This window comes from Podarcis cretensis (genome assembly GCF_951804945.1).
Source record: "Podarcis cretensis genome assembly, chromosome: 5".
Classification (NCBI taxonomy): Eukaryota; Metazoa; Chordata; class Lepidosauria; order Squamata; family Lacertidae; genus Podarcis; species Podarcis cretensis.
The window spans coordinates 95,185,328-95,199,530 of NC_137174.1; the positions used below are offsets into that span (position 1 = coordinate 95,185,328).

The following is a 14,203-nucleotide window of genomic DNA, read 5'->3' on the forward strand; positions in this document are numbered from 1 at the left end:
TTTCGTAGGTAATTCTTCTTGCTTCCATTTTTGTGCCAATAATAGTCTTGCTGCTGTCATTGCATATAAAAACAACTTACAATCCTGTCTGTTAATATCATCTCCTACGATGCCAAGCAAAAACGCTTCTGGTATCTTAATAAATAAGAGTCTGTCATTTTAGCATGCCGATGATGGTGCTACCTCTTGCTTCTATCCCCTGATTCTCTTTCTCTCTCTTTCTGGTCCCACGGAGTGTCTGTCATTTTATACTGCTCAGCTGGGTTTAGGTCACTTCCTGTGGGCTAGAGCCTGCCTGCCTGCCCTCACGCCTTCCATGGTCTCATTGGTCCTCCATGTTGGACACCTACTGCCAAAATATTGGCTGAGGGCCAGCAGGTTATTTCTTGCCTCCAGCAGGGACCTGAGCCTAAGGAGAGAGATCAGCCAGAGGTTTGGGGTCAACTTTCATTAGCAAGCTGATAACGGCACTACCTCTTGCTTCTATCCCTTGCCTGTGATACGGAAGCGATAGAGGTGGTAAATTGGTGTCACTCACTTGGGAGAGATCCGCTGGAGCTTCTTGCACTCCTGGTGGGTGTACGTTGCCCATGACTCATTACCATAAAGCAGCATGCCCCACACATTATTATTATTATTATTATTATTATTATTATTATTATTATTAATATACCGCCCTATACCTGGGGGTCTCAGGGCGGTTCACAGAATAAAATCAAGATATAAAACCACAAAATACATATTAAAACTAAAAACAAAAATCCAATAACATTCCCCCCCCCAAAAAAAAAAACATTTTAGAAGGGCATAGGATGTAAATCAGATCAACCTAAAGCCTGATTAAAGAGGAACATTTTTGCTTGGTGCCTAAAGGTGTATAATGAAGGCACTTGGCAGACTTCCCTGGGGAAAGCATTCCACAGACAGGGAGCCACTGCAGAGAAGGCCCCGTTCTCATGTCGCCACCTTCTGGACCTCTCAAAGAGGAGGCACCCAAAGGAGGGCCTCAGAAGATGATTTCAGGGTCCTGGTAAATTCATATGGAAAGAGGCAGTCCTTGAGGTATTGTGGTCCAAGCCTAAGTCTGTGCTGCAAATTGCGTACCCCTGGTTTCAACCCCTTTTTTCACAGCTCTCTCTCCCCTCAACCTCTTGGTTTGAGAGCAGTGAAATCTGAATGATGCATTGAGAAACAACCTGCTCCTTTATCTGCAGATAAGACTGAAAGCAAGGGGGGGTGTTGATGGGGAGTCCTAACCATGCCCTGAAGGTAGAGAATGCTTAATGGTTCTTGTCTCCTTTATCGTTCCAACAACCTTGTTGGGCTGTGCAAGACACAGAGACCAAGAGAGCCAGCACCAACTCAGTAAGTTGTTCAGTGTGAGGCTCCCCTTAATTCCCAACTGGGGAAATGTTGAATGAGTTTAAAGCTTACAGCCCTTTTACGGCAGATGGGTCAAGCAGCTGTTCCGATTAGTTTTAGTGAGCTGAGACTTATTCGGTCTTATGACTATAGTTTTTGTGTTGAAGGGAACTTCAGACACTTCCTTAACGCTTCAAAGTCTGCCCTGCTATTAAAAGCTTGTTAGGAGCTTTTGGGGTGGGGGAGTAAAAATAATTATAATAATAATTTTATTATCTATACCCCACCCATCTGGCTGGGGTGCCCCAGCCACTCTGGGTGGCTTCCAACACATAATAAAACACATAATAAAACATCAAACATAAACTTCCCAATACAGGGCTGCTTTCAGATGTCTTCTAAAAGTTGTGTAGTTATTTATCTCCTTGACATCTGACGGGAGGGCATTCCACAGGGTGAGTGCCACTGCCAAGAAGGCCCTCTGCCTGGTTCCCTGTAACTTCACTTCTCTCTTGAGGGTTGTATATGAGCTCCTTTTAACTCCTGGATCCAGCAAGTGTTAAAATATAAGCCAGGCTAACTTCCAGTGTCAAGGTGATAGCCTGGGTGATGAGCCATTAAGGGGGAAACAAAGGAAAGGGGCTCTGTGTGAGATGGGCAATGGATGGGGACTGTTGTTGTCATTTAGTCGTGTCCAACTCTTCGTGACCCCATGGACCAGAGCATGCCAGGCACTCCTGTCTTCCACTGCCTCCCGCACTTTGGTCAAACTCATGTTCATCTCTTCGAGAACACTATCCAACCATCTCGTCCTCTTCCGTCCCCTTCTCCTTGTGCCCTCCATCTTTCCCAACATCAGGGTCTTTTCCAGGGAGTCTTCTCTTCTCATGAAGTGGCCAAAGTCTTGGAGCCTCAGCTTCACTATCTGTCCTTCCAGTGAGCACTCAGGGCTGATTTCCTTCAGAACGGATAGGTTTGATCTTCTTGCAGTCCATGGGACTCTCAAGAGTCACCTCCAGCACCATAAATCAAAAGCATCAATTCTTCGGCGATCGGGTGGAGACTAGGTCTGGGCAATTTAATGATAAATCGTTGCAAACCAGTTTGAAATCCACGTTGCAATTGCCGGTTCAAAATATCTGACTTGCCAGTAAACTGCACAAAGCCAACTTTTGTCTGGTGCTCTGCCATCTCAGCTCTCCCCTTCCTCCTTCAGGGGACAGCAAAGCACAGAGCATGGGCAGACCGGGAACTTCCTCTGGCGCTGCTGCCATAAGCTTCTCTTCCAGGCAGGCTACATGGTTGCTTGGTGGTGGTGTCTGTGGTCGGCAAATGGGAGCTGCGCCGTGGTACCCATGGAGCAGCTCCTGGTAGTCGCTGTTTGCAGGATGTGACCCTCAATGTGAGTGGGAGCTGGGGGTGGCCCAGGGTGGGCTCTGGGGAGAGACTGTGCCACGATGTCACTGATATGGAGGGCTGGCTGGCTACCAAGCCAATTCAAACCAATTTGAAGTTCTCCTTCCCCCTTACTTTCATACATTGTGATGTATCTCTGCATTGCGATGTTTAGCTGGCAATACATCACGATGTTGAAAACCTGATATTGCATAGCCCTAGTAGGGGCCCGATCATGGTTAGAGAGTTTAGAGTTGAGTTGCAGTGATGTAATCTAGAAGTAAAATAGCAAGCTGCAGAGTCAGAGCAACGTCTGAGAGCACCATTTGATTTCAGTTTGAATCCACGGCTGTGGCTATGGGGAAAAAGGCATTTTGGAGGAGTTAATGCTGTGAATGCTCGGGTTGTATATATGTGTAAATAAACCATAAATTATGTAGACACCAAAGTCTCTGCTGTACCAGTGTTCCAAAAGGAAACATAAGTGCCTGGATCCCCTGGAATCTTGCACCACTCAGAGATTGGGGTAGTGCGCAACACCGGTGTCAGAAGTGGGATTCGTGTTTCCTGGAGGAAGGGCCTGTGAGCTGGAGGGAGGAACAGCAACATAACTGGAGCAGTTCAGGCTTATGATCCAGCAGCAAACGCCAGCACCGGATAGAGCAGCAGAACTAGTGGTTCAGTGAAATGAAGCAGCTGCAAGCAGAATCTGTGAGAAGCATCCTTGGAGAGAAAAGTGTGACTCCAGGCGAGGTGGAAGCCCTGCCTGATGAGATGCTACAGGGGGTTGAAAGTGACCCTGGAGCCCAGGTACAAGGCATCCAGGTGGAAGAGGTGGCTGAAGAGATCCAGAATGTGGATGGGCAATTGAGGGGCTGGGACTGCGAAGAGATGCGTACGGTAGCTGAAGGAAAGACTCACCTCAGAGAAGGGTGAGCTGGGTAGGGCCGAGGAGCTGCTGATTGGTTTCTCCACTCTCTGGGAGCCTGCTACGGAAGACGGGGAGCAGCTGGAAGAATTGGAGGTGCGTGTGAATGTACAAGAAGAGGGAAGTGACAGTGGCTTCCTTACTGGAGGAGAAAACACAGGGAAGTCTTGAGACCTGCATGCATGTGCCAGAGGAGCAGCCAGCTCCTGCTGACGGTGCAGGAGGAGATGCAAGAGGCGCTCATGTGTGAGCAGGAGGAATGGAGATGTGCATGAATGTGCAGCAGAGGAAAACACACAGAAGAAGCTGGAGGCCTGTGTGCATGTGCCAGAGGAGCTCATGCTGAATTGGGTGAGATTAACCCCCCCCAATGAATCATAGAATCATAGAGTTGGAAGAGACCACAAGGGCCATCGAGTCCAACCCCCTGCCAAGCAGGAAACACCATCAGAGCACTCCAGACATATGGTTGTCAAGCCTCTGCTTAAAGACCTCCAAAGAAGGAGACTCCACCACACTCCTTGGCAGCAAATTCCACTGTCAAACAGCTCTTACTGTCAGGAAGTTCTTCCTAATGTTTAGGTGGAATCTTCTTTCTTGTAGTTTGGAGCCATTGCTCCGAGTCCGCTTCTCTGGAGCAGCAGAAAACAACCTTTCTCCCTCCTCTATGTGACATCCTTTTATATATTTGAACATGGCTATCATATCACCCCTTAACCTCCTCTTCTCCAGGCTAAACATGCCCAGCTCCCTTAGCCGTTCCTCATAAGGCATCGTTTCCAGGCCTTGGACCATTTTGGTTGCCCTCCTCTGGACACGTTCCAGTTTGTCAGTGTCCTTCTTGAACTGTGGTGCCCAGAACTGGACACAGTACTCCAGGTGAGGTCTGACCAGAGCAGAATACAGTGGCACTATTACTTCCCTTGATCTAGATGCTATACTCCTATTGATGCAGCCCAGAATTGCATTGGCTTTTTTAGCTGCCGCGTCACACTGTTGGCTCATGTCAAGTTTGTGGTCAACCAAGACTCGTAGATCCTTTTCACATGTACTGCTCTCAAGCCAGGTGTCACCCATCTTGTATTTGTGCCTCTCGCTTTTTTTGCCCAAGTGCAATACTTTACATTTCTCCCTGTTAAAATTCATCTTGTTTGTTTTAGCCCTTTGAGTTCACCAAGATGGGCTTGTGCAGTGGAAACCAGTCCCTATACTGGGTGCAGCCCTTCAGCAGGCCCCAGCAGGAAGGGACACCCAGGGTCCCGTGAGTTTGGTGGCAAGAGCCACTGGGATGGCTACCTGCCCATGAGGAGAGGTTGGGAGTAAGCAGAGAGGGGCATTCTTGGCAATGGACTTGCATGGACTGATCCTGAAGAAGCTTGTGATAGAGACTTGTGGTAGGACTTTGATTTACAGTTTGGGCAGGAGATAAAGTGGACCAGTCCAGGGGCAGCAAATGGGAAGTTTTTAATGTTTGACATTTCACTATATTTTTTATGTGTTGTAAGCTGCCCAAAATGGCTGGGGAAACCCAGTAGCGTGTGGCTACTGAAACTGTTTTGGGACTAGAGTGTGAATTTGGGGGTCTGATCCACAACCAGAGGAGAGGCCAAGGAGAAATCAAGAGGCTCCAGAAGACTGAGCCTGCAATTAGGTAAAGGTAAAGGTACCCCTGCCCGTACGGGCCAGTCTTGACAGACTCTGGGGTTGTGCGCCCATCTCACTTAAGAGGCCAGGGGCCAGCGCTGTCCGGAGACACTTCCGGGTCATGTGGCCAGCGTGACATCGCTGCTCTGGCGAGCCAGAGCCGCACACGGAAACGCCGTTTACCTTCCCGCTGGTAAGCGGTCCCTATTTATCTACTTGCACCCGGAGGTGCTTTCGAACTGCTAGGTTGGCAGGCGCTGGGACCGAGCAGCGGGAGCGCACCCCGCCGCAGGGATTCGAACCGCCGACCTTTCGATCGGCAAGTCCTAGGCACTGAGGCTTTAACCCACAGCGCCACCTGCGTCCCTCTGAGCCTGCAATTAGAGCCCCAAATTAGCTGTTGATCTGCATGGACTGAGAAGTTTGTGAAATCCCGAGCCAGAGTCATGCAGGCAACCCCATAGTGATCCTTCCTAAAATGCTTTTTGCATGTCTGCATCGATGGGAACTCTTTGAAGATTTTAAGGAATTGTTTCGATAGCTGTGTGTGCACCCAGATAACTGCTTTGCGCTGCAGTAGCCCAAGGCAAAGGATGAGCAAGGTTTTGGCGTACAGTCGTACCTTGGTTCTTGAAAGGCTTAGTTGCCGGACAAATCGGCTTCTGAACGCCGCAAAACTGGAAGTGTTCCAGTTTGCAAACATTTTTTGGAAGCTGAACACCCGATGTGGTTTCCACTTGAGTGCGGGAAGCTTCAGCAGCCAATCGGAAGCCGTGCCTTGGTTTTCGAACAGTTTCGGGAGTCGAATGGACTCTTGGAACGGATTAAGTTCGAGAACCAAGGTACCACTGTACTAAGTTCTGGTACTGAGGCTTGCATCCTGGGTTCAACATGTCAGAACTCCCTATTTGAGGCTACCAAATGTGGGAGACTGTAAGCTGCTCTGGGATGCAGAACTGGGACTGGGACTGTGCAACAAGGAGAAAGAAAAAGGCTTGAAGAGATCTTGTTGGACTGGAACTTGCATGAAAAGAAGAAGCTGTTACTGTTCTGGTGTTGGGTTAAAATAGTAATTGTATTTTATTATCAGTTTTTGGCTATGTGTTCTCTAATGCCTTTGCTAACTTGTCTGTTTTTTGGGTTTTTTTTACAAGGAAGCTGTTTTTTTGCTGTTTGTTTGTACAAATGGGGACAGATGTCTTGTGTGTGGGGGGGGGGTAATGTTATGGGTTTTGGGTGTGGAGGAACAAGCTGTTTCTTTTAGCAAAGCAAAAAAAGAGAATATTGGCGGGGGGTGGGCAAGGACAGCTCTCAAGTCTCCACTGGAGGGAGCTACCGGTCCGCACTGATGCTAATTGTGATTGCTTCTAGAGAAACAAGCACTGTGGCTGACTCCAAAAGTAATGTATTGATGAAGCTCTTTATGTGAGCGTTAGGGGACACACGGGTGCATGTTTGCATGGTTATGTAACAAGCTTTCGCGTAGAGTTCCAAATTGGCGACAGAGTCTTGTGTTCCAGTTGGCCGAGGCAAGTTTGCCAATCATTGTTCAGGCTGACCCAAAGCTTTTATTTGCAGTTCTTAAAATGCAACTCCTTATTCAAACTCATTCATGGATTCCGCCCCCCCCCCCTCCGTAGAGGCTGTTGGCTCTGCCGCCTCTGCTGAGACAAGAGGTCCCTTTTCAGATCTTGAATGTGTGTGTCGTTACTCGAATCAAAACAATTTAGTTTCACGGAAACGTCTAAAAATATAAATGTTTCCCCTCCCTCCCCCCCGCCCCCCAGCTTGAAAAGTAACCGGAGATTTTAAAAGAGTAAGGAAAGGAAAGGGAGCCAGCTTTGGGCTGCTGAGTTTGCACAACACCCCAGCAAGCTGCAATCTAAGGATTAGGAGTGAGCACTGTGCTTATTTGTGGTACACGCCGTCGTGTTTGCAGAGGCTTGGCACGTCTCCGTCACTGTGTGTTCACGAATTGTACATGTGGCAAAGATCAGTAGCTGAACACGTGTGCTGGGATTAATGTTTGAAAGCCACTCAACGTGGACAGTGGATTGGTTTTACTGAGAATCTTGTTTTAAAAAAAGTTTTTTATTTATACTTTTCAAATTTATGCATTTCATTAATTTTACAATCCATTTAACATTTCAAAATTTGACTTCCTTCCCCTTCTTTCTGCAGTTCCTTAAATTCATTTTTTCATAACTTCTGCACATCCAAATTAATTTAGTTTACTCATTTAATTACCTACTGTAAATTACAGTACAATTATAAAACTGCAGTTTATTACAATAACCCTGCTAATGTTTTAATCTGTTTATGGTTTATCTGTAAATATTTAATAAACCATTTCCATTCTTTTATAAAGAGTTTGTTATCTTGATTTCTTATTCTTCTGGTAAGTTTTGCTATTTCTGCATATTCCGCAAGTTTTTCCCTTTGCTGGGGCTTCTGCTTATTTCCATTTTTGAGCAAGTAGCATTCTTGCTGCTGTAGTAGCATACATGAATAAATTTCTATACAAGTTAGGTAGTTCTGTCCCTATGATGCCCAAAAGAAAAGCTTCTGGGGTTTTTTTAAATAAAAGTTATTTTGAACATCTTTTTCAATTCATTATATATCATTTCCCAGTAAGCTTTAACCTTACCACAAGGTTTTACTGAGAATCAAGGTAGGGAAAGGTTCTCTCTATGCCTCATGACCAAGGGGGGAGTGCTTGGGAGGGGGTGCTCAAGGCCCCCCCTGCACCCGCTGACGCCATGTTGGCAACCCCAATTTATACAGAAAGTATTTCATTTGTTTATTTATACATTCATGGCCCTTGATCTCCATCCCTAATACGTCCTCTCTCTCTGTCTCTTCCTGCAGTCTGCACTGTGCGGTGCCAAAAGTTCCTCATCTCCAAGGTGGGCGAGGACTGGATCTTCCTGATCCTCTTGGGGTTGCTTATGGCCCTGGTGAGCTGGGCCATGGATTTTGCCATCGCCACCTGCCTGCAAGGTAAGGAAAGTGTTGACACACGGTGACATCGAGAGGAAGGCTGGTGCTCCCCTCTGTCAACTGGATGGGCCGGCTGGCTGCCCCAGCCCACAGGGCTATGAATTGGCTGTTCTCCGTGGGGTCCAAGGCCCTTGGCATGAAAGGGAGGAAAGTTGGAGTCATTTTAAGGAAGGAGGAGACTAGGGGACCAGATAGCAAACGGTAGAACTGGAGGAACAGAAGTCCTGGGCAGAGAGAGATTGGGAAACAAGGGCATAAAGATATAGAAGTTTTGCCTGCGTACCCCTTTTCTACTGATGTCTGTTCTTGACTTCAGTGGAACGTCTTTATTATCCCCTGAATATTTACCCTCATCATTTCTCTTTTAAAAGGGGGTCATTTAATTCAACCTTCTGATCTCAACACGCAGTCCCCCATCCAATTTGAAAACCTACTGGCCCCAGCTTAGCTTTGCAAATATGCTAACAGTTTTATTGCTGCACCACTAGGAAGCCAAGATATTAGGCTTGGTCCTTAGTTGATGCAGCTGGAGCATCACCTGCAAAAATCCCACCTGCTTTTTCCTTTGGCCTCCTGAAAAGGGGCCCTTTTGATGCTATAGCTGCCTTCAGGAGAGAGGAAGGATTCTCACCCCGGGCTTACCAGGCGAGAATATCCCCCTTGCACACTTTACAAAAGTACCCTCTCCTTTTCTGTCTCTGTGCAGCCCAGAAGTGGATGTATGGGGGTTTGGATGCCAACATCTTCCTGCAGTACATGGCCTGGGTCACTTACCCCGTGGTTCTCATCACCTTTTCAGCCGGCTTCACTCAGATCTTGGCTCCGCAAGCTGTAGGTGAGTCCAGGGATAGCGGATTCCTGTTGGGACAAAAGGTATCATTTCCAAGGGGCTTATGAAAACAACCTTTTCTGCCAGAGTGTTCCTCGCCCCACATTTTGTGCTCAGCTCTGGAGGGGCAGCAACATTATCTCTGCAAAAAGCTTCAGTGTTCCAGACCTTGGAAATTTCCGTATTAGACTTTCATTTCCGTGTGAACTGGCTGAATCTGATTTACTTGCACACAGTGTGCCCTGTCTCTGCTCCGCAGAGGTCACTTATTTTGCAGTTTCAAGAGCAGGGGGTGGGAAGCCTGGGGTTCTTTGGGCGTTTATGGGCTTCCAACTCTCATCATTCTGAGCCAACATGGCCAGTGGCCAGGGATGATGATACTGTAGCTCATTGACAACCGGAGAACCACAGCTTTCCATTTATTTCTCTGTATAGCTCCCTCTTCTTGTCCCTTTCTCTCCCTTCATCCCTTTGTCTCTCTCTTTCCCCCAGGTTCTGGCATCCCCGAAATGAAGACAATTCTCCGGGGCGTGGTGCTGAAGGAATACCTTACCCTCAAGACCTTTGTGGCCAAAGTGATTGGCCTGACGTGCGCCCTGGGCAGTGGGATGCCCTTGGGCAAAGAGGTGAGGGGGGTGGAGTCCAATGGTGCTGTTGAGACACAGCCAGGTGGGGCACACAGGATGGGGGCAAGACTGACAGGATTGAGGACTTCTTGGAGAAAGAGATCTGGGGGTATGGGGCAACGGGAGATGTCCCCCTCCTTGAACCTGCTGCTGCTTGATTCTCAAAGGATCTGTGTGTCGTGGGGCAGGTACGGCCACCTTGCTGACTCCTCTTTCCCTTCCCCACACAGGGACCGTTTGTCCACATTGCCAGCATGTGTGCTGCCCTCCTCAGCAAGTTCCTCTCACTCTTCGGTGGCATCTATGAGGTGAGACGCATGGGGTTGCAAAATGCTGAGGTGTGAGGATCTCTGACCGCAGAGGGCCTTCTCGGTGGTGGCACCCTCCCTGCGGAATGCCTGTCAGGGACTGGACTGAGAAAGGAATGGTGGGAGCCGCTTCCCAAGGGCAGGAGGACAGTATTGATTTAGAACAGTGGTTTGCAGAGGGATATAGTCCAAAGGGAAAAAGCTGGGAAGTCCTGGGGCTAGAAGCGCAAACACCAGGAGAGAGACAGCTGGCAGATTCACTGTCTTTGGACAGCATTCCTGACCCCCCTTCGCCTAGGACTAGACAGGCTCTGAGAGTGATAGAGCAGAAAGCGGAGCGACAGCAAGCTCAGATTACCCCCGATGTAGGAGTGACGTAGATTAATGGGGACGGAGGGGGTAAACTTTTACTGGGAGCAACACCATTTTTTTAGAGAGATATGCATTCCTTTTTCTCTTGCTGTGATTATGAAAGAAACTCTGGTATATATTAATAATAATAATTTATTATTTATACCCCGCCCATCTGGCCAGGTTTCCCCAGCCACTCTGGTAAGAACGCTCCTTTTGTTTGATCTTCTTAATCACTGTCACCGGGGGAGGGATCCGATTTCCCAAAACCCGACAACACTCTCCCATCAGATGTCAAGGAGATAAAGAACTACAAACTTTCAAAAAACTTTCAAAATCTTCTGTACCTGGAAGATTTTAACGTTTGATGTTTTAGTATGTTTTTATATTTGCTGGAGACGGGACGCAGGTGGCGCTGTGGGTTAAAGCCTCAGCGCCTAGGGCTTGCCGATCGAAAGGTCGGCGGTTCGAATCTCTGCGGCGGGGTGCGCTCCCGCTGCTCGGTCCCAGCGCCTGCCAACCTAGCAGTTCGAAAGCACCTCCGGGTGCAAGTAGATAAATAGGGACCGCTTACCAGCGGGAAGGTAAACGGCGTTTCCGTGTGCGGCTCTGGCTCGCCAGAGCAGCAATGTCACGCTGGCCACGTGACCCGGAAGTGTCTCTGGACAGCGCTGGCCCCTGGCCTCTTAAGTGAGATGGGCGCACAACCCCAGAGTCTGTCAAGACTGGCCCGTACGGGCAGGGGTACCTTTACCTTTACCTTTATATTTGCTGGAAGCCACCCAGAGTGGTTGGGGGAAACCTAGCCAGATGGGCAGGGTATAAATAATAACATTAGTATTAGTATTAGTATTAGTATTAGTATTAGTATTAGTATTGGGGTTGCAAGGAGCTGAGGGGGTGAGAGAACCAGTTTGGAGAACTTCTGGGCAGAGGTTCTTGCTGCAAGAGTCGAGAAGCACAGGAGACGTATCAAGCAGGAGCTTTCAGATGGTGAGGCAAGTTTTTCATTAATATATATATATATATTAAGGGACGCAGGTGGCGCTGTGGGTTAAAGCCTCAGCGCCTAGGACTTGCCGATCGAAAGGTCGGCGGTTCGAATTCCTGCGGCGGGGTGCGCTCCCGCTGCTCGGTCCCAGCGCCTGCCAACCTAGCAGTTCGAAAGCACCTCCGGGTGCAAGTAGATAAATAGGGAAGGTAAACGGCGTTTCCGTGTGCGGCTCTGGCTCGCCAGAGCAGCGATGTCACGCTGGCCACGTGACCCGGAAGTGTCTCCAGACAGCGCTGGCCCCTGGCCTCTTAAGTGAGATGGGCGCACAACCCCAGAGTCTGTCAAGACTGGCCCGTATGGGCAGGGGTACCTTTACCTTTACCATATATATATATATATATATATATATATATATATATATATATATATAAAGGTTTATAGAGAAAAATACAAAATGTTATATCTTTTCTCTTTTCTTAATAAAAGAAAGAAAGAACTTCCAAATCGTCATCTGTCTGCTATATAAAACAATATTTTCTTCACCCAATCTAACATAACTCCCAACAAAGCCACTTTCTATAAACAAATGTTGTCTTCAACCCTCAAGTCCAGATATCATTTCTTTTTCGCGCAAAAAGTCCATGAGAGGTTTCCAAGCTTTAACAAATGCTAACGATGGCTTTTCTCTGATGAAACATGTCAATTTTGTGGTGCCCATTGCTTCAAGTTAACCTGGTTCTTAAAGAGCCCCTTCTCTGAAGTGGACAAGGGGAAGTCACCCATCTCTTCAGACCTGCTTCTCTTTGAGCAGCTCCTCATGGATTCTGTGCCCTTTGGGCTTCTTTTGCAGAACGAATCCCGCAATATTGAGATGCTGGCAGCTGCCTGTGCGGTGGGCGTTGGCTGCTGCTTTGCTGCTCCGATTGGAGGTAAGGATACCAAAATGGACTCTGAGTATACAAAGAGTTCCAGATTCCTAGTTTTGTATATTACAATTAAATCCCACCACAAAAGGGTTGGTTTTAGAATCATAGAGTTGTAGAGGTGGAAGGGACCTTGAGGATCGCCTAGTAATCTATTAACATCCCCCCCACCTCTTAAACATGCATCTACTCAGATTTCAAGCCAACCCCACCTAAAGTCTGATGGGTAAATTCTTTAATGGGCCAAGAAGTGACTGCCTTAATGCATAAGCGGATCAAGCCAGATTGAATTACATTGTGCATTATGTTCTGAATCGCAACCCACCTTGTGATAGATCAGAAGTCACCTGGGATAGATTCCTCTGCTTGTTCCAGAATTTTTTAAGAAGGTCAATCAAACTGTTTCAAAATCAGATGGTTGCTGGCCAATATAGACAAGTTTGTCGCCTGAAAGATAGCTGTATATAAGCTAGCAGTGAGAAAGTTATATATGGGGGGTTTTTTTTGGGGGGTGTTAAACTTAAAACAATGTGGCCAGCCAAGGGGATCCCCCCCCAATCTAAAATGATCTGGTGAACTTCACAATTTCAAATTTTAAGAATTTGCCAGGCTGAAAGTGATGTCTTAACTTGCACTCTAGGATTGCCTTGTTTGCTTTTTGTGATTTATGTTGTGATTTGGGGCTGGCTACAAAAAACACACACACACCCCCAAAACCTGAATGAAAGTGTATCCACATCGAATGGCCCTGAGAGATGTGTGGAGTGACCTGGAGAAAACAGTTTCCAAATCTTATTACTAATATATGCATTTTTATGCACACACATGCTAGGGAAACGTGCACACACTAGTGAAAATAACGTACACAAATTCATTATATGGGGGATTATTTTGTGCAAAATATGTGTGTGTTAGGCTAAATCGCATACAAAAATAGGTAGGAGAATTTCAGTGTAGAATGCTAATTAATTGCCTGATTGCCAGCTTCCTTCTCAGTCTCAGTGCCACCCTGATAGAACAGCAGGGAGGAGAGCGGTGTTGAGTTGGCTCCTCTGCCTGTCATTGGCTCTGGCACCACCTACTGTTTGTCTCCTTGTATCCCACCCTACCAGGCGCAATGAACACCAGCCTGTGAGAGCTCCTGCCCAGAGCATTCACTTCCACCTGCCTAAGTGCTGTGGCCAGTTGCAAATGGATTAGTGGGAGGAGTTTTCTGAGGAAGGCGGGGCCCCCAGCTGACACCCTCCACCAACCTCTCCTGGCAGTGTGGTGTAGTGGTTAAAAGCGGTAGTCTCGTAATCTGGCGAACCGGGTTCACGTCTCTGCTCCTCCACATGCAGCTGCTGGGTGACCTTGGGCCAGTCACACTTCTTTGAAGTCTCTCAGCCCCACTCACCTCACAGAGTGTTTGTTGTGGGGGAGGAAGGGAAAGGAGAATGTTAGCCGCTTTGAGACTCCTTCAGGTAGTGATAAAGCGGGATATCAAATCCAAACTCCTCCTCCTCCTCCTCCTCCTTCTTCTTCCTCTTCCTCTTCTTCTTCTTCTTCTTCTTCTTCTTCTTCTTCTTCTTCTTCTTCTTCTTCTTCCCATATCTCTACAGAGGGAGCAAAGAGTAGGAGCTGTTTGGGAAGGGTCTGCTTTACAGGGTCTGGGGAGTGAGAAGAGTAGGGACATCTCTCTCAGCTGGACCCCCTCTGGTTGGGGAGGTGAACCCTGATGGACAATGTCCACAGGGTCACGCCCCTCTCCCAAAATATGTCTTTGCTTCTGCTCAGTGCAGAAATGAAGCCTAAAATTTATTGCACCTTAGTCCTAGTTATGTGGGAGCTGGCTGTGCTTAAG

General features: G+C 47.7%; 1 protein-coding gene across 2 annotated transcripts in view; it reads left to right on the forward strand.

The window, feature by feature from the left end:
* CLCN2 (chloride voltage-gated channel 2) overlaps window positions 1–14,203 on the forward strand; it is a 72,741-nt gene that overhangs the window by 32,658 nt on the left and 25,880 nt on the right. For both annotated transcript variants that reach the window (XM_079977748.1, XM_079977749.1), the window contains exons 3-7: window positions 8,198–8,329; window positions 9,036–9,164; window positions 9,651–9,784; window positions 10,015–10,092; window positions 12,288–12,366. In XM_079977748.1, the coding sequence (XP_079833874.1) occupies window positions 8,198–8,329; window positions 9,036–9,164; window positions 9,651–9,784; window positions 10,015–10,092; window positions 12,288–12,366 (552 nt within the window). The remainder of the gene's footprint in view (window positions 1–8,197; window positions 8,330–9,035; window positions 9,165–9,650; window positions 9,785–10,014; window positions 10,093–12,287; window positions 12,367–14,203) is intronic.